This window comes from Lobosporangium transversale (assembly GCF_002105155.1).
Source record: "Lobosporangium transversale strain NRRL 3116 chromosome Unknown BCR41scaffold_52, whole genome shotgun sequence".
In the NCBI taxonomy this organism is placed as follows: Eukaryota; Fungi; Mortierellomycota; class Mortierellomycetes; order Mortierellales; family Mortierellaceae; genus Lobosporangium; species Lobosporangium transversale.
Genome location: NW_019029030.1, coordinates 1 through 18,087, shown reverse-complemented (window position 1 = coordinate 18,087; position 18,087 = coordinate 1). Strand labels below are relative to the sequence as shown.

The 18,087-nt window shown below is 39.4% G+C and overlaps 3 protein-coding genes across 3 annotated transcripts; 2 read left to right on the top strand and 1 right to left on the bottom strand.

Moving 5' to 3' along the window:
* Window positions 1-81: 81 nt before the first annotated feature.
* Window positions 82-3,113, bottom strand: BCR41DRAFT_425584 (FAS1 domain-containing protein). Its single transcript, XM_022030604.1, has 4 exons — window positions 2,542-3,113; window positions 1,643-2,395; window positions 1,092-1,526; window positions 82-996 (listed from the first exon to the last, which is right to left on the bottom strand). Exons 1-4 carry the CDS (start codon window positions 3,074-3,076, stop codon window positions 167-169), a joined length of 2,553 nt encoding a protein of 850 aa, XP_021876891.1. The 5' UTR covers window positions 3,077-3,113; the 3' UTR covers window positions 82-166.
* Window positions 3,114-6,616: 3,503 nt separating this feature from the next.
* On the top strand, window positions 6,617-7,238 carry BCR41DRAFT_361953 (hypothetical protein; the record flags this gene model as incomplete). Its single annotated transcript, XM_022025646.1, has 2 exons — window positions 6,617-6,965; window positions 7,153-7,238. Coding segments are annotated over exons 1-2 (224 nt in total), but the record flags the coding sequence as incomplete, so codon positions are not given.
* Window positions 7,239-11,261: 4,023 nt separating this feature from the next.
* BCR41DRAFT_374550 (hypothetical protein) lies at window positions 11,262-11,864 on the top strand (the record flags this gene model as incomplete). Its single annotated transcript, XM_022026880.1, has 1 exon — window positions 11,262-11,864. One exon carries the CDS (start codon window positions 11,262-11,264, stop codon window positions 11,862-11,864), a length of 603 nt encoding a protein of 200 aa, XP_021876889.1.
* Window positions 11,865-18,087: the final 6,223 nt, after the last annotated feature.

Genomic DNA, 18,087 nt, shown 5'->3' with positions numbered 1-18,087 from the left:
TAGAAAAAAAATAATAATAATAATAATAATAATAATAATAATAATAATAATAAAAACACTTGGCTACGAGAAGATCATATTCCTGATAAATCTTTTATTTACAATAATGGCATTAGCTATTTCGGTTGTCTCGATCATTGAGACCTTGTGTACTGATTTATACAGCTTAAGCATCCGCTACGGGCACAGCGGCGCCGCCTTCATTCTGAGCTGCTGCTTCTTCATCAGCAGCAGCAACAGGTGCATATCCTTCCATTTGTCGAATCTCAGTGGCCAATGCGTGAACTGAAAGAATAGTCAATCCACACAATACTATCGTGCCTAACAGTGCTAAAACTACAACGCCAATCCAGAACCATGCAGCACTCATCGGGTCAGGATCGCCAGGAAGCAAAACGCGATCGATCACATAAACAACGCCACCAGATCGAGGTGCTGTCTTTGAGTCAACAATGTTTTCCTTGTTACCATCAACAGCAAATTGTTGTCTAATACCATAGCCAGAGAATCCAGCCTTGCGATATTCTTCATCGGACCAAGCAGGATGAGCATAACCAGCGTCCACAACCCTTGCTTCCTTACTCGATCGGGCGCCTTTGACTCGGACTCCGAACGTCTTGCCGTCATGGTGAATGTCCCTAAAGCTCAGTCTTGAATCCGAATTCAACATGCTTGCCTCATCATAATCGATATCTTCTTCCAGCTTAAGCACCTTTCCCGGGATGACATGTAACCTAACTAAGCGCGCAGCAAAATCCCAGTCATTCAATGCACCCTCAAGAAGTCCGGCCTTTTTGAAGGCTTCATCTGTGGGAGCAAAAATAGTGAAGTCTTGTTCCCAACTGGTCAATATGCGGGTGATGTTTGAAGTCTCGAATGCGCCTAAAAAGGTATTTGTACCAGCTCCTTGTAACAGATTGTACAGTGTAATTGCGAGCGTTGGCGGCAATGCAACTGCTGATACTTTGTGGATCACGCCTGATTTGACCAAGATATCTACAAATGTACATCAATCCTAGGGTGAGTGTTGGTAAAAAAAATAGAAATATCACAATAGCAAAGCCTTTCGATGTGGAAACGATAATACTTACCATCAGCAATGACCTGGCCGCCAACCTGTTCAGACCGTTCTAGTCGTCCCTCTCCAACGTAAATAGTGCCTGACTTTTTTTCCACTACAAGTTGGCTTCCTTCTGACGTCCTCAAAAGTGTTGACCCTTGCTTGAAGCCGGCCGTGTAGCGAATGTCTTCTACAATAGCATAACGGACAACAGATTCCAAGGCAGAAAATGAACTGTCATTGAGTAGCAAGTAATTTTTGACTAACCCCAGGCTTTCCCAAGCTGATGTGCTTGGCGCAAACACGGTCACGCCACGTGCGTCCGACAAACGTTTGTCCAAGCCAGTAAGCGACAGAGCATCCATATATCTGGCAAGTGACTCATCATGCTTTATAGTCTTGACTAGAGACTTTGGTAGCTCTAGGGTTTTAGAGATTAGGTAGATGATGGACTTGCCGATTTGAACTATATATATACATATATTTTTTCCCAATAAAAAAAATGAGAAAAGGTGATTAGAGTCAGAGCTCTTGATACAAAGAAAGTAAAGATAGGATATCTCAAACAGTAAAGAGGTATACCTGGTTCCCCTTTAATTTCCACTTCGTCAATTAAAAGTGTTTTCCGCTTGTTCTCCTGCTTAATCTGGATTTTAGATTTTTGTGCTTTTCCATTCAAAAATTCAGTGTAAAGCTCAGTATCCAATAGTTGGCCATCTTGGAAATTGGGCTGGAGCTTTTTACCAGGGACCACATGGTATTGTAGTAAATCTTTTAGGACTGTGTCCGGATCGAAAATATCGTCCTGGGGCGCAAAGATGGTGTAACTTGCTTCGGGATCGTCAATATACCGACTCAATCCTGCATCTCGAAGACTGTCGACAAATTTGGTTGCGTTCAATCCCACAAGATACTTTGCGGGTGTCCAGACAAGTGAGCTCGGCAGCAGCGGAAGCGATACCATGTGAATCACACCATTGGACGAAAGAATATCCGTTCGTACAACCTCAGCATTATCAATCAGTAGTTTATCACTCTCTAGACTGATCATCAACTCTTGCCCTTCCAAGGTAGATACACTGCTTGTGCCTGGCTTGATGTCTTGCTTATAGAGCGTACCAGCATGGATATGGTGATGAAACGTGATTTCTAGATCGTTGCGACCCTGTGGATGACGTAAGTATTGCACTTCAATATCATTCAATTTCTTGAGAGCGTCGGTAGTGGGTGCAAATACAGTGAAGGGCCGGTGCTGTTGGAGTAGGCTGTCTAGCCTCGCTGTGTGGACAATATTGAACAGCAATGACAATTCATCATACTGCTGTATTGTTTCCGCTATAGAACGAGAATATTTTTTATAAGCATGCAAGATTAGAAGCTAATTGAAACATAATTATAATCCCTTCTTCTGTAGGGACAAATCGATCAGCATGTACTCTTATAAACACACACATTTGTTAACATATGGGGAGGAAACTTACTGATAATCTCTGGTGGAGTCAAAAGGCGATCCACCACATGAACAACACCATTATCAGCCGCCCAGTCATGTTCCAACAATTCTGCACCACCAATGAGCAGACGAACCTTTCTTCCAGGTCTCCAGCTAGGCTTGGTGACCTTAATCAACTGGCCCTCTGAATGGTTTCCCAGAAAGCCTTCTTTGACGAGCAAGGTCTCGAGCAGCATGTCACCCTTGAGATCTGTTGTGAGAGTGCTATCTGGCAAGAGGTGATACATCAATGTCTGCTTATCCATGCGCTTGCCTTTGTTTTCATCATCCCATTTAGCAAACGCAGCATTGGTAGGAGCAAAGAAGGTGCATTTTTCGCGTTTGTTAATAAGGACTATCAATCGGAGTCTCTGCAGCTCTTTGATTAGGCGTGAGAACGCGGGGTCAGAGGAAATGACATCAATGACAGTCTTTGTAGCATGCGATGGCATAGCTACTATGAAAATGTAAGTAACAAACAGCAAAAATAGCCGTGCTACTTTTGACATGCAAAATGTTCTCATGGCGACTTTGCAAAGGTGGATGTTCTCAAGAAGTGTGTGAAAAAAAAAAAAAAAAAAAAAAAAAAAAAAAAAGAACATGTAACAAATGTCAATGGGCCACATGTTAGGCTCGAACAGAGAGGGAAGCTTGCATTCTACACGTGCAAGCCAAATTTTGTTGCCTTTTATGGGCAACGACATTTTGCTTTCCTCTCAAGCTGGGAGCAAACTCGGCCTTCTACTCTGCTCTGGCGATCATGAATAAATTTTGCTCTGCTACCAAGTGGATCCGTATCTTCTTGATAGTGAGCCAGTACATGAAGAGAGAAAAGCAAGAATGAGAGAGAAAAGGGGGGAGGGGGGATATATATGGTCCCGGCTCTCGGATAATAAGCCTAAGTCGTTATATTATTCAACTTGAGCAAAAAAGTCAGGGTCCAAAGACAGCAATGTTCAGCGCTCCGCTCTTTCCGTATGAAGTCCCAGGTTGTAATGAGCCTGTTCTTCATTAGATAGTGATACTATCGAGTTTGTAAATCGAATTCTCATCTCCATATTTTCTTCTATGATCATCTGCTGTGAAAAACTACAAGACTTCATGATTATTGACAGGAGAATAGAGGACGAGAACGAACAAAGACTAGCACCTGTGAGACAAAACCTCAGATGGAGAAGCAGGTCTGTCAAGTAGACATCCTTGAAAAACGATATCTTCTTTGAGAAACTTTGAGATACTGCACTCGTAGTTACTTTGATACTTGTGATGTATACGCTCAATTCATGGCCTGGTGGAATGAATATAAACAGTGTATCGTACTGATGTACTAAGCATACCAACATGGGTTTTCTTTTTTTTCTGAAATAGAGAAATGAAAATGCTGACATGATAGCAAAAAACTATATCAGTCCCATGTATATCACCGCAAGGAATATCTTGCCTCAAATGAAGACGCTCATCATACAATGGACCACTTCATTTCGTAGGATCACTTGTAAGAGAAAAATACAGCTTTGGTTGTTTCCGTGTTTCACATGTTTTATTGTCGTTCACACTTTCTGAGCATGGATGTTAAGTAATTGAATGCTGTTATATGGATACTTCACAAACCATAACAGTTACCATCCCTTCCAATACCACAAGAGTGTTTACATCCCGAACATTTCCTGTTGAAAAAGAGGAGACCCAAATCAAAAGATTCGTGTTATGGGGATGACAACTTGATGATCTTAGAGCCATAAAGGCCCCCATTTTAAAAACAATTAGCGCCGAAGATCTAGAACTATTGAAAAAGAGCATTTGCCAACAATCTTCTATTAAAGAACTGCATGAAGATCGTACCCATTATGGCCAATAAAAGATCTAAAATAATAAATTTTACTTTTCCTCATGACACCACACTGGGCGGAAAGTCATTTCAGCAGAAGAGGGATTGGTAATGTTGTAACTCGGTCGTAGGTGAAGGTTTGCCTATCTTGTATGTCCTCTCATCAAAGACGCCTCTTTTCGGGTATAATAATATTCATCTAAGAGATGCCTCGTTTATAAGATAAAGGAAAACAAGAACAAATATCAGGCACCAAAAGCAGAAGTCTGCAAGAAATGAGGCCTGAACCAAGAATACTTCATTATAGTAGAAACATTAAATCTCTATTTATGATACCATTGATTATACGGCAGCGGCAGGTCTGTTTACATCCTCATTGTTATAAAGATAATAGTAGTAAAAAGATATGAAAGAATAATTAGTGCAAGTGCTGGATTGCTCCACGAAGCAACATGTAAATCAGGTATCAATCAAATATTAATAGCACATTCACAGATATAATTATACTCTTGCCTTTTTTTCACGAGTGTTCGAAAGCGAGAGTGTCCAAATGTTCTGGAGACGCGCCTTTGATACAGGGTGGACATCTAATGGTGTAGTCTTTCTTGCTTTTTGTCCTGTCCCCACTTTTGTTAACCTTTTCTGCTACTTCTCTTCTTCGTTAGTATTTCGTTTACTTTTTTTTTGCATTTCGTTATTTGGTGTTTTCTTTTCTTACTTTTACTTTCATTGACTTCTTGGTACTTACCTACTTACCTGAGACTGTCCACCCTACCACCCTATACAGTCCCTTACCCTTGAAGAAAAAAAATATAAAAAAAAACTTCTTTCCCGGTATTCGCTTTCTTTCCTGTACTTTCGTTTGCTTTCACTTTTTTGCTATGCTTCTGTTTGTTTCTCTTTCTACTTTCTTGTCATGCTTTCGTTTGTATTTCTTTAACGCTTGTTATCTTTTGACTCATTCTTCTTTGCTGGTTCTCTTTCTTACTATCCTTTGCTAGTTCATTTCCTTGTTATTCTTTGCTGGTTCACTTTCTTGCTATGCTTTGCTGGTTCACTTTCTTGCTATCCTTTGATACTTCCTTTCTTATTATTCTTTGCTGCTTCACTTTCTTGCTGCGCTTTGATGGTTCATTTCCTTGTTATCCTTTGGTGCTTCCCTTGTTATCCTTTGGTGCTTCCCTTGTTATCCTTTGGTGCTTCCCTTGTTATCCTTTGGTGCTTCCCTTGTTATCCTTTGGTGCTTCCCTTGTTATCCTTTGGTGCTTCCCTTGTTATCCTTTGGTGCTTCCCTTGTTATCCTTTGGTGCTTCCCTTGTTATCCTTTGGTGCTTCCCTTGTTATCCTTTGGTGCTTCCCTTGTTATCCTTTGGTGCTTCCCTTGTTATCCTTTGGTGCTTCCCTTGTTATCCTTTGGTGCTTCCCTTGTTATCCTTTGGTGCTTCCCTTGTTATTCTTTGCTAGTTCATTTCCTGTTATCTTTTGATGGTTGCTTTTTTGTTATCCTTTGGTGCTTCACTCTCTTGTTAGCCTTTGATGGTTCACTTCTTTTTTACGCTTCCATATTTTATCCTTCAATGCCTCACTTGGTTGCTACGCTTTCATTTCTTTCTTCCATGCTTGGCTTTCCTGTTATGCTTTCATCTCTTTTTCGGTACTTCACTTTTGTTATCCTTTTCTATGTTATCCTGGGCGCATCTCTTTCGTGTTATGTTCTATTACGCTTTCCTTCATTGCTTCGCTTTCTTGTTATTTTTTCATTTGCTTTTCTCGACACTTCACCTTTTTACTATGCTATCCTTTGTTTTTCTTCCCTGCTTCACTTCCTTGTTATGCTTTCTTTCTTGCTGCTTCACTTCCTCATTTGTTTTCCTTGGCTCGTCACTTTTTAAATATACTTTCATGTACTTCTCTTCGACGCTTCACTTTCGAGTTATCCTTTCCTTTGTTTCCCTTCGATACTTCGCTTTCTTACGTTGTTTTCATTTGTTTTCTCCCTTTTCTTATTATAGCTTCCTTTTCTTATTATAACTTCCTTTGTTTCTCTTTGTGTGTGCGTGTATGTGTGTGTTTTGTTTTCCTTGTTATACTTTCGTTTGTTTCCCTTCTGTGCTTCTCTTTCTTATTATGCTTTCATTTGTGCTTCCATTTCTTTTTTGTTTTCTTTTTTTTTCTTTTCTTTTCTTCAGTGCTTCCCCTCCTTGCTATATCTTACATTTGTTTCCCTTTTGCTTTTCTTTCTTATCATATTTTCATTTATAGGTGCCGACATTTCTTACATATATTTTTGTTTGTTCTTTTCCCTCGCTTTACTTCTTTGCTATGCTTCCGTTTGTTCTTTCTCGACTTTCCCTTCCCCTTTCTTTCTCTCTCTCTCTCTTTTTTTTTCTTATTTGCTTTCACTTACTCTTCCTATGTGCTTCTCTTCCTTAGTTTATTTTCATTCGCTCTTTCTCGGTGTTCCTTTCTCTTTCTTATTTCTCTTTCTTTTGTTGGTTACTTGCCGCTTCTCTTCCTTACCTTACTTTCTCTTACCTTACTTTCTCTTACCTCTCGCTGCTTACCGCTCTTGGGGGTTATTTTGCCTTTGGTATAGTACGGAGACAAAAAGTATGTAGTTTAGTATAAAGTAGTGACGGCAAGAAAAGGCAACGCTCGTGTTTGAGCGAGAGTTGGTGATGACATAAAGAGGCACAGGGAGAGACAGAAGAAGTGTGTGCGTGTGTGCTTGTGTGTGAATGTATTTGACAAAGGACTGCGATCGAGACTTACTTTTCAAGAGGTGGGGGGTGGAGAGGTGGAGAGATAAAGAGGTGGAGAAGTGAAGAGGTGAAGAGGTGAAGAGGTGAAGAGGTGAAGAGAAAGGAAGAGAAAAAAAAAGGAAAAAAAAAAGAAAGAGCGAGCTTAAAATGAGAGAAAAGCGTCATTCTCCCAATCTCACTCGTCGCCACCATTTCTCCTTATCTTTGTTGAAAGCGGACATAATTATCCGAATATAGGCGAAATGAAAGTGATTGGACGCCATTTTGAAACAGCATGAAATTCAAAGAAAGGGTGGATGGAAAACTGTCGGCTTGGACAGCCCGGAAGCGATCCCGTTGCCTTTCATTGCGACATTTTTCGCATTTGTTGACGTAATAAGCGAAAGTGATACGACATTGAGAAGAACGAAGCAAAAAGCATCGAAGGTATTAAACTTAATGACTATGAGTAGACACTACTCACACCACGACTTTTGACCCCAGACTTACACATCGTATGCTTTTTTTGCGATCGCATTTTCTTAAGGAACAAAAAAAAAAATTGATAGAGAAAGATGCATTAATTTTTCATGCATCTTTGGGTGTAGCCACACTTTCATTACATCTCGCTCTTCTCTCTCTTTTATCGCTTCTAAAAGTATAATAGACAAGGATCCAGGCTTGTCATAGACTCTAGTTCCTTCTAGTTTCTGATTGAAAGTAATACAGTGTGTTCAGGTCTGCTACAGTATCTGGTAGATGCTTTTCATGGAGCCCATCACCTTTCTGGCCCATGTCCCAAAGGTAAGCCTGCCTTATTTTTCGTTATGACCATCTTGTTGAGCGAGCAACAACAAGCAACACGTAAAAAGTATGTAACGTGTGTGTCGAGGAAAATATTATATCCAAGCTCTGCAGGGCCTTCAGGGCCTTCAATACTTTTGATTCAACACCTTCATTACTATTGTATTTAATTCTTCGCATTAAATTTATTTATCCCTCTTTCAATGCTTTCCCTACCTTCACGTACATTATTCCTTTTGCTTCATGTGACAATGTAATGACATCAACCGGAAGATGCTTTTGCTTTTAAAGCAACGACTATTGCCATATTCGGATAATTATGTCCGCTTTCAACAAAGATAAGGAGAAAATGGTGGCGACGAGTGAGATTACCCAAGAAATCATGCATGGATATTCAGCGAATAAACAAGAATGCAAGAATAGCAAAATGGTGTCTGTTGGACAATGTAAACACTTTAAGGTTTGGTGGTAAATGTGGTGCAAACATTTTGATGATGACTGACATAAGGATTGGAGCTGTGTGTCACCAAGGAGTACCCACCATCCCGCCTAGTGCAGGTTGCCGGTTCACACAGCAAGATAGTGCTTACTTTGAGTATTGCTCCATGGTGCTCCTCATTTATACTTGTGCAGGAGACAATAGAACAGGGAAATAAAGTGCTTCTCAATATATATATAATATTGAAGCCCTCTCTTCCAAAGCCAGTTGTTCATAACATAACAATAGGCACCAGAACCCCTCATTTTCGGAGCAGTAATTAATAAGTTCACCCTCCTATCATCTAAGCAATGCCGCCTCTACTAAATTTTTCAATTTTCGGAGACTGCATTTTAAAGCTTTTTTTTTTTTTTTTTTTTTTGTGTGAATACTTTTTATTAAGAGATTGCTTGCTATCTAGCTATCTAGCTTACCTGGTTACTATCCTAAGCTACAAGAAGCCAGACTCTTAGCCACCTTGGAAAGCGCTTTTTCTTTGTCACCATCGAAAAGACTCTCCAAGATGTTGTCCGGAGCACACCACGTGGAGGTGGTCTGGCATATCGTGCTCCGTTGGTCAGGCCCCATGGCCTTGCAAACGCCCGCACACACACACATTTATTTACCCATCCCATCTCCATTCCCATTCCCTTTCCCATTCTGGACCGAAGGGGCTCCGCCATCGCAAGGCTCGTTAAAGAACCAGCTTAGGCTCATGCCCGTTCGGACCTACCTTAGATATGCATTGGTTATTGCACCTTGGATGTGCATTGTTGCTATGTTAAAAAGTGCTTTGTGTTGTGTTAGTAAGGGTTTTTTTTTTTTTTTTTTTTTTTTTTTTTTTTTTTTTTTTTTTTTTTTTTTTTTTTTTTTTTTTTTTTTTTTTTTTTTTTTTTTTTTTTTTTTTTTTTTTTTTTTTTTTTTTTTTTTTTTTTTTTTTTTTTTTTTTTTTTTTTTTTTTTTTTTTTTTTTTTTTTTTTTTTTTTTTTTTTTTTTTTTTTTTTTTTTTTTTTTTTTTTTTTTTTTTTTTTTTTTTTTTTTTTTTTTTTTTTTTTTTTTTTTTTTTTTTTTTTTTTTTTTTTTTTTTTTTTTTTTTTTTTTTTTTTTTTTTTTTTTTTTTTTTTTTTTTTTTTTTTTTTTTTTTTTTTTTTTTTTTTTTTTTTTTTTTTTTTTTTTTTTTTTTTTTTTTTTTTTTTTTTTTTTTTTTTTTTTTTTTTTTTTTTTTTTTTTTTTTTTTTTTTTTTTTTTTTTTTTTTTTTTTTTTTTTTTTTTTTTTTTTTTTTTTTTTGAGGATTTGTTCCGGAGGCTTTGTTTTTTGCCTGGATGGACTGTTCGACCTCTCTTTGGTTTCGCCTTTTGCTGTGGCGCCGACTTTGGTACCAGTGCTTCCAGACCACCGTGGGAAGTGGCCTAGCTGCTTGATTTGGGTTGTTCGTGAACCTTGGCCATCATCCCAGATGGGTGGGCTGGGCTATAGGCCGTGGAGAAGGCCGTCGTTCGACTGCGGAGACTTTGAGGGCCGTTTAGAGCGTGTGTTTGGAGCGTGGCCGTTTGGAGCGTGGCCGTTTGGAGCGGCTGAGCGTGGCCAGTTGGATACGGCTTTTTGTTGGAGTGCGGCCGTTCGAGGATGGGTGCCTGAGCATGGCAGCCTGGCTGTGCGTTATGAAGCCCCAGTTGCTTTAGGCAACTTCATGTCGTTGTAGTCTAATCGTGGAAAAAAAAAAGAGAGAGACAACCAGAAAGAAAATAATCAGAACAAGGACAGTGAAGCACAGAGTGACAGTGTTGAGAACTTCAGTAAGAGTGATTGTTTAGGGAGTGTTGCTTACCTTTTTGTCTTGGTTGTGGAGGCCGATGGTCGAGGAGACCGAGGAGAAAGAGAAGAGAAAAGAAAAAAAAAAGAAGAGAGTCAAAATAGGTCCTTTTTATATTGGTTCTTATTATTATTTTTACGTTCGCGCAAGAAGAGAGAAGGGCCGAGGAGTGATTGGCAAGCGGTACTAAGTACTTGCTTGCTGTACGCTCAAGAGCGACCAATAAAATATCAACAAAAAAAATTAAAAAATAAAAATTAATATACGTGTCTTTGATGTCATCTGTCATATTTCATATGATATAAGAAGAGACTCTCACGATTGAAAGTGGAATAAATGCTCTGTCTCAAGACTCATAAGGAAACCTGTCTATAAACAACCAGAGCATGAACTGTATTGCTCTCGAGCTTGTTTACTCTTATGATAAAGGAGATCATCTTCTTATCCTCTTCTTCTATTTCCTTTCTTCACTCCTAACAAAGAGATGGGAATAGACTGTCGTTGGGCTGTACTTTGGCAGCTTGCCGTTTTTCCAGAGTGTGGTGGAAAATAACACATGACATTCGTCAGAATACCTCTCGCCCTTTTTTTTTTTTTTATTTTTTTATTTTATTTTTTATTTTCATGCAATACAATGTAGAATATATAAAGATTTGAAGGTGAAACAAAGTATCAACGTTTATATATCGACCAGTAAAAGCACACGATCGTATCGAGGAAATGACGTGTCGTATCTCTTTGGCTCTTTGAAAAGGAAAATAAGGAAAAGAAAAAAGGAAAAATGTCTGTTTGAACAAAAACTGCCGCAGCACAGTTCCACGACAATGCATCCTATTCTTTGTTAAGGATGAAGAGAAAGAATGGGAGAAGAGAGTCAAATAGCAAACTGATCCTCTTACTCAGCATAACACTCAGCTCTCAAAGAAACGACGATATAAAAAGAAACAAAGACAAAGAGAAATAGAAGACAAGCAGTATAGCACGGCAAGTGCGATCATAGATTTAACTATAGCAGCAATAGCGACTACCTCATCGTCAATTATTATGGTATCACACTCCGTTGCTACCTCAGGACCTTCCCCTCGTCATGCTACTGTCAAAAAGACCCAACCGAACCTAATCAGCAACAGTATTGGTGGCAATAACAGTGACGCCAAGGATGATGCCACTAAAGCCTTGACAGTCTTTACTTCTGGATCAAGTGCCTTCCGTACTAGAAATATTATGGAAAGCTATACCCCAATGGTCCCACCGTCGTTAAATGCCAACACAGCTAATGGCGCGTCGTCGTGCTCGTCGTGGACGCGGTCATTCAAGTATAGCAACTGCAGCCCCAACGCACTGTTGTCAAATGCCCATACAGCTAATGATTGGTCATCGTCCTCGTTGTGGATGCGATCAATCAATTATAACAATCGCAATTCCAACACACCACTGTCAAATACCAATACAGCTGATGATGCGGCGTCGTCCTCGTCGTGGATGCAGTCAGTCAATTATAACAGCCACAATTCTAACCGAATTCACAGAAAGTTTATACGTGGTCCAGTAACTAGATTGGAAACAATATGGGAATCAATATGGGAATCTGAACCATACTTTGTGCCCCAGGCAAAAGATAATGAGGCAACTGCAAAATCGGATTGAAATGGCATAACTTCTGCTCATATACATTCTTCTCACGATACAACATCAAACAGCCTTTTTACCAACAGTGATATCATCGACATCAGTTAAACTCATTGCTTCACAACCTGACAGCGTTATCTAGACTGATGCAGTAAAGGACTCCACAGCTTTGGTCAGCGCAAAGCCCAGACTTCGTGAGCAGGAAACATCCAAAAGAGAAAGTAAGCGTATGAAACATTATGCAACTAAGGATTCTAGCTCTAAGCTTAAAACAGAAACAAAAACAGCAACAGCAATAGCGGCAGTGGCAATCCTGCAAACACCATCGACATCTTCACTTTTTATGTCCGGATTCAAAACAACAAGAGAGTTCAAAGAGTAACAATGTGACAGTATTTAGTCTTAAGCCTGAAAAGGCTTGTTATAATATATATAGTCTTAAGCCTGAAAAGGCTTGTTATAATATATATAGTCTTAAGCCTGAAGGGTTTGTTTTAATAGTTATAATCAAACTATCTTTGTCTCTCTAAGCTATTACAAACAACAACAGCAGGGGAATCAATAGTAGGAGTGCTAGCTGCCAGAGCAATGAAATATACCAACCTTTCTCCTCGATGCTGTCCGAGGCAGGCTGATGGAGCTTCGGTTCGTATTCTAAATCTCCCATACTGTAACCTGAGTTTACTACGGGGACGATGATAAATATATGTATACGGAGTTTTTTTTTTTTTTTTTTTTTTTTTTTTTTTAATCAGCTTCAATCACTTTGATCAGTTTCAGTCAAAGTCTCCATTCCACCAGACTTTTCCCCTCCTTTTACTCATTCAAGCATAAGTTTCCACATACAGCACTTTCTGTCTTTCCACTCACCTCTTTTTTCTATTGAATGGTCTACGAAGGATGGCCTATTCACATTGTCATAGGTGCGTATGTCCCACCTGCACCACCCTATTAGCTCGAAAGGTAGGTGCAAGTCGGATTAGCAGGGTTATATTTAATATTTATACGGATATGGTACCGTAGACAATGCTCGTTCGCAAAGCACTTTGTTCACGCAGTGCCTCTTATCCCTTTAGTCATCTGTTTACTAACTTGCCTAACGCCCCACATATACAGAGTAGTCAAAGGAATCGCCATAACGGTCAAAAGCTTCAAAGTAAGGCTGAATATGATGGATTATTTCGAGAAAGAATCAGAGCTGTTATGCCTTCCTGGGGTCTTTGGCAATGCCAACGGGCTGAACATGTCCACGACCACTCAAATCATGACCTCTGACGGCGATAACGAGACTGAAATATATTTTGTAGATAGATCGTGAGCAGTAGAAAAAGTAAGTAAGAATTAGATGTGGGCCCACACCCATGGAGGTATTTATTCATTCCCTGGTAGAGGAGCCTGTAGCGGGTAACTACATATCTATCTATAAGATGGCATTGATTTGTTCTAGAACCTCATATCGAAAATTTATCTCGTCAAGGTGTGTGGCGCGTTATTGCCACATAAGTCACATAGACTTACCAAACACTTGCAGACAAGGGATCTCCATCACAACCCGTTCATTACGTAGGTTCTCGTCAATCGTGTCCTTGGCAAACCTCATTAGGCTCCATTGGTCTTCGACAAATAAATGTAGGCTTCGCTTGTCCTTAGACGACTTGGTCTCAGCATAAGCCGCCTCAAAAATGTACTTTCGAATCGTCACATCTGGTTTCAGCGGATCCCCTTGCCGTACGCCGTACTCCAGCGAGGATCGGTTAGCCCAATCAAGCGCAAAAGCCTAGTCATCCGCTGGGAAGAAATAAGTCATCAATGGATCCAAAGCTCCGCGCGCAAATGAGTCTTCAAGCTTGTTTGAGAAGGGATAGCTCTTTTCTGCCAACTCCTTAGAGCTATGTTCAATCCACAAAGATTGAGGAAAATAAAATGTTTGCGCTTGATAGTTTCCCATCATAACCAAGTACCTGTTGTTTGCTGTGAGTGATATGGGTGAGCGTAAGTACAGTGGTAGGAAGAGGATAAAGACATTTTCCTTCTCATTATCTTTGAAATCGCAGCCTTAGACTCGGATGCGTCCTGTGTGGGTCATCTCTCGGCTGAGCTGTGTACAGAGAGCGGCCACTGAGTTAAGCAAAAAAAAATAAAATAAAAAAAAATAAAATAAAATAAAATAAAATAAAAAAAAATAAAATAAAAAAAAATAAAATAAAATAAAATAAAATAAAATAAAATAAAATAAAATAAAATAAAATAAAATAAAATAAAATAAAATAAAATAAAATAAAATAAAATAAAATAAAATAAAATAAAGCGGCGTAGCGGGAATTGAAAATGGGTAATCTGCGCGCTTGTGATATCATCCGTCAATTTTCATATGCTCGCAAGGTGGAGAAAGAGAAAACTCTTCGGGTGGAGGGATAACCATCTTCAAAGATATGCAGGGTCATATATACATACAACAACAAGAGCACGAGCCACAATGCTCTCTTTGTATGGTGTGCAACAAAGAGAGAAAGGGTGTGACGCGACTAAAGTAAAAGGACAGGATTCAGAGCACAAGCTTATCAACACTCGCATACCCCCATTTTTCGCCAGCATTAAGCTCGAGTACCTTTTTTTCTTTAGCAATGGGGTTCATCAGGCACTGTCAGTAGAGTTTGCTATTTGACTCTCTTCTCCCATTCTTTCTCTTCATCCTTAACAAAGAATAGGATGCATTGTCGTGGGAACTGTGCTGCGGCAGTTTTTGTTCAAACAGACATTTTTCCTTTTTTTCTTTTCCTTATTTTCCTTTTCAAAGAGCCAAAGAGATACGACACGTCATTTCCTCGATACGATCGTGTGCCTTTTACTGGTCGATATATAAACGTTGATACTTTGTTTCACCTTCAAATCTTAATATATTCTACATTGTATTGCATGAAAATAAAAAATAAAATAAAAAATAAAAAAAAAAAAAGGCGGAGAGGTATTCTGACGAATGTCATGTGTTATTTTCCACCACACTCTGGAAAAACGGCAAGCTGCCAAAGTACAGGCCCAACGACAGTCTATCCCATCTCTTGTTAGGAGTGAAGAAAGGAAATAGAAGAAGAGGATAAAGAAGATGATCTCCTTTATCAATAAGAGTAAACAAGCTCGAGAGCAATACAGTTCATGCTCTGGTTGTTTATAGACAGGTTTTCCTTATGAGTCTTGAGGACAGAGCATTATTCCCACTTTCAATCGTGAGAGTCTCTTCTTTATCATATGAAATATGACAGATGACATCAAAGACACGTATATTAATTTTTATTTTTTAATTTTTTTTGTTGATATTTTATTGGTCGCTCTTGAGCGTACAGCAAGCAAGGTACTTAGTATAGCGCGCTTTTGAAAACCAATCACTCCTCGGCCCTTCTCCTCTTGCGCGGACGTTAATAATAATAATAAGAAACCAATATAAAAAGGACCCATTTTGACTCTTCTTTTTTCTTCTTTTCTCTTCTCTTTCTCCTCGGTCTCCTCGACCATCGGCCTCCTCAACCAAGACAAAAGGTAAGCAACACTCTCTAAACAATCACTCTTACTGAAGTTCTCAACACTGTCACTCTGTGCTTCACTGTCCTTGTTCTGATTATTCTTTTTCTGCTTGTGTCTCTCTTTTCATTCCACGATTAGACTGCAACGACATGAAGCTGCCTAAAGCAACTGGGGCTTCATAACGCACAGCCAGGCTGCCACACTCAGGCGCCCATACTCGAACGGCTGCACTCCAACGAAAAGCCGTACTCAACTGGCCACGCTCTAAACAGCCACGCTCTAAACAGCCACGCTCTAAACAGCCACGCTCTAAACGGCCTCATAGTCTACCGCAGTCGAACGACGGCCTTCTCCGCGGCCAAATAGCCAGCCCATCCCATCTCGGGTATGATGGCCAAGGCTTCACGAACAACACCAAATCATAGCGACCAGGCCACTTCTCATCGTGTGGTCTGGAAGGCACTGGTAACGAAAGCTCGGCGCCACCAGCAAAAGGACTAAACCAAAGAAAGGTCGAACAGTCCATCCAGGCAAAAACAAGCGCCTCCGGAATCAAATACCTCAAAAAAAAAAAAAAAAAAAAAAAAAACCAAAGAAAAAAGAAAACAAAAAAAAAAAAAAAAAAAAAAAAAATCCAAGAAAAAAAGAAAAAAGAAAAAAAAATAAACCAAAGAAAAAAAAGAAAAAAAAATAAACCAAAAAAAACCAAAGAAAAAAAAAACCAAGAAAAAAGAAAAAAAAAGCCAATTAAAACATAAGAAAGCCAAAAAAAAAAAAAAAAAAAAAAAAAAAAACCCCTTACTAACACAACACAAAGCACTTTTTAACATAGCAACAATGCACATCCAAGGTGCAATAACCAATGCATATCTAAGGTAGGTCCGAACGGGCATGAGCCTGAACTGGTTCTTTAACGAGCCTTGCGATGGCGGAGCCCCTTCGGTCCAGAATGGGAAAGAGAATGGGAATGGGGATGGGAATGGGTAAATAAATGTGTGTGTGTGCGGGCGTTTGCAAGGCCATGGGGCCTGACCAACGGAGCACGATATGCCAGACCACCTCCACGTGGTGTGCTCCGGACAACATCTTGGAGAGTCTTTTCGATGGTGACAAAGAAAAGCGCTTTCCAAGGTGGCTAAGAGTCTGGCTTCTTGTAGCTTAGGATAGTAACCAGGTAAGCTAGATAGCTAGATAGCAAGCAATCTCTTAATAAAAAGTATTCACACAAAAAAAAAAAAAAGCTTTAAAATGCAGTCTCCGAAAATTGAAAATTTAGTAGAGGCGGCATTGCTTAGATGATAGGAGGGTGAACTTATTAATGTACTGCTCCGAAAATGAGGGGTTCTGGTGCCTATTGTTATGTTATGAACAACTGGCTTTGGAAGAGAGGCTTTAATATATATATATATATTGAGAAGCACTTCCTTGGACTCTTCACCATGGAAGCACTTCTATTGTCTCCTGCACAAGTATAAATAAGGAGCATCCATGGAGCAATACTCAAAGTAAGCACTATCTTGCTGTGTGAACCGGCAACCTGCACTAGGCGGGATGGTGGGTACTCCTTGGTGACACACAGCTCCAATCCTTATGTCAGTCATCATCAAAATGTTTGCACCTCATTTACCACCAAACCTTAAAGTGTTTACATTGTCCAACAGACACCATTTTGCTATTCTTGCATTCTTGTTTATTCGCTGAATATCCATGCATGATTTCTTGGGTAATCTCACTCGTCGCCACCATTTCTCCTTATCTTTATTGAAAGCGGACATAATTATCCGAATATGGCAATAGTCAGTTGCTTTAAAAGCAAAAGCATCTTCCGTCCACAGGGAGGGTTGATGTCATTACATTGTCACATGAAGCAAAAGGAATAATGTACGTGAAGGTAGGGAAAGCATTGAAAGAGGGATAAATAAATTTAATGCGAAGAATTAAATACAATAGTAATGAAGGTGTTGAATCAAAAGTATTGAAGGCCCTGAAGGCCCTGTAGAGCTTGGATATAATATTTTCCTCGACACACACGTTACATACTTTTTACGTGTTGCTTATTGTTGCTCGCTCAACAAGATGGTCATAACAAAAAATAAGGCAGGCTTACCTTTGGGACATGGGCCAGAAAGGTGATGGGCTCCATGAAAAGCATCTATCAGATACTGTAGCAGACCTGAACACACTGTATTACTTTCAATCAGAAACTAGAAGGCACTAGAGTCTATGACAAGCCTGGATCCTTGTCTATTATACTTTTAGAAGCCGATAAAAGAGAGAGAAGAGCGAGATGTAATGAAAGTGTGGCTACACCCAAAGATGCATGAAAAATTAATGCATCTTTCTCTATCAATTTTTTTTTGTTCCTTAAGAAAATGCGATCCGAAAAAAAAAGCATACGATGTGTAAGTCTGGGGTCAAAAGCGTGGTGTGAGTAGTGTCTACTCATAGTCATTAAGTTTAATACCTTCGATGCTTTTTGCTTCTTGTTCTTCTCAATGTCGTATCACTTTCGCTTATTACGTCAACAAATGCGAAAATGTCGCAATGAAAGGCAACGGGATCGCTTCCGGGCTGTCCAAGCCGACAGTTTTCCATCCACCCTTTCTTTGAATTTATGCTGTTTCAAAAATGGCGTCCAATCACTTTCATTTCGCCTATATTCGGATAATTTATGTCCGCTTTCACAAAGATAAGGAGAAATGGTGGCGACGATGGATTGGGA

Excerpts from the sequence above, each read along its gene's own strand:
- BCR41DRAFT_425584 (XM_022030604.1), bottom strand. The coding sequence starts at position 3,076 with ATGAGAACATTTTGCATGTCAAAAGTAGCACGGCTATTTTTGCTGTTT. Across the intron at positions 2,396-2,541 it reads GACTCCACCAGAGATTATCA|CGGAAACAATACAGCAGTAT; the intron begins GTAAGTTTCCTC and ends CTCGTTCTATAG. Across the intron at positions 997-1,091 it reads CGGCCAGGTCATTGCTGATG|ATATCTTGGTCAAATCAGGC; the intron begins GTAAGTATTATC and ends GTACATTTGTAG.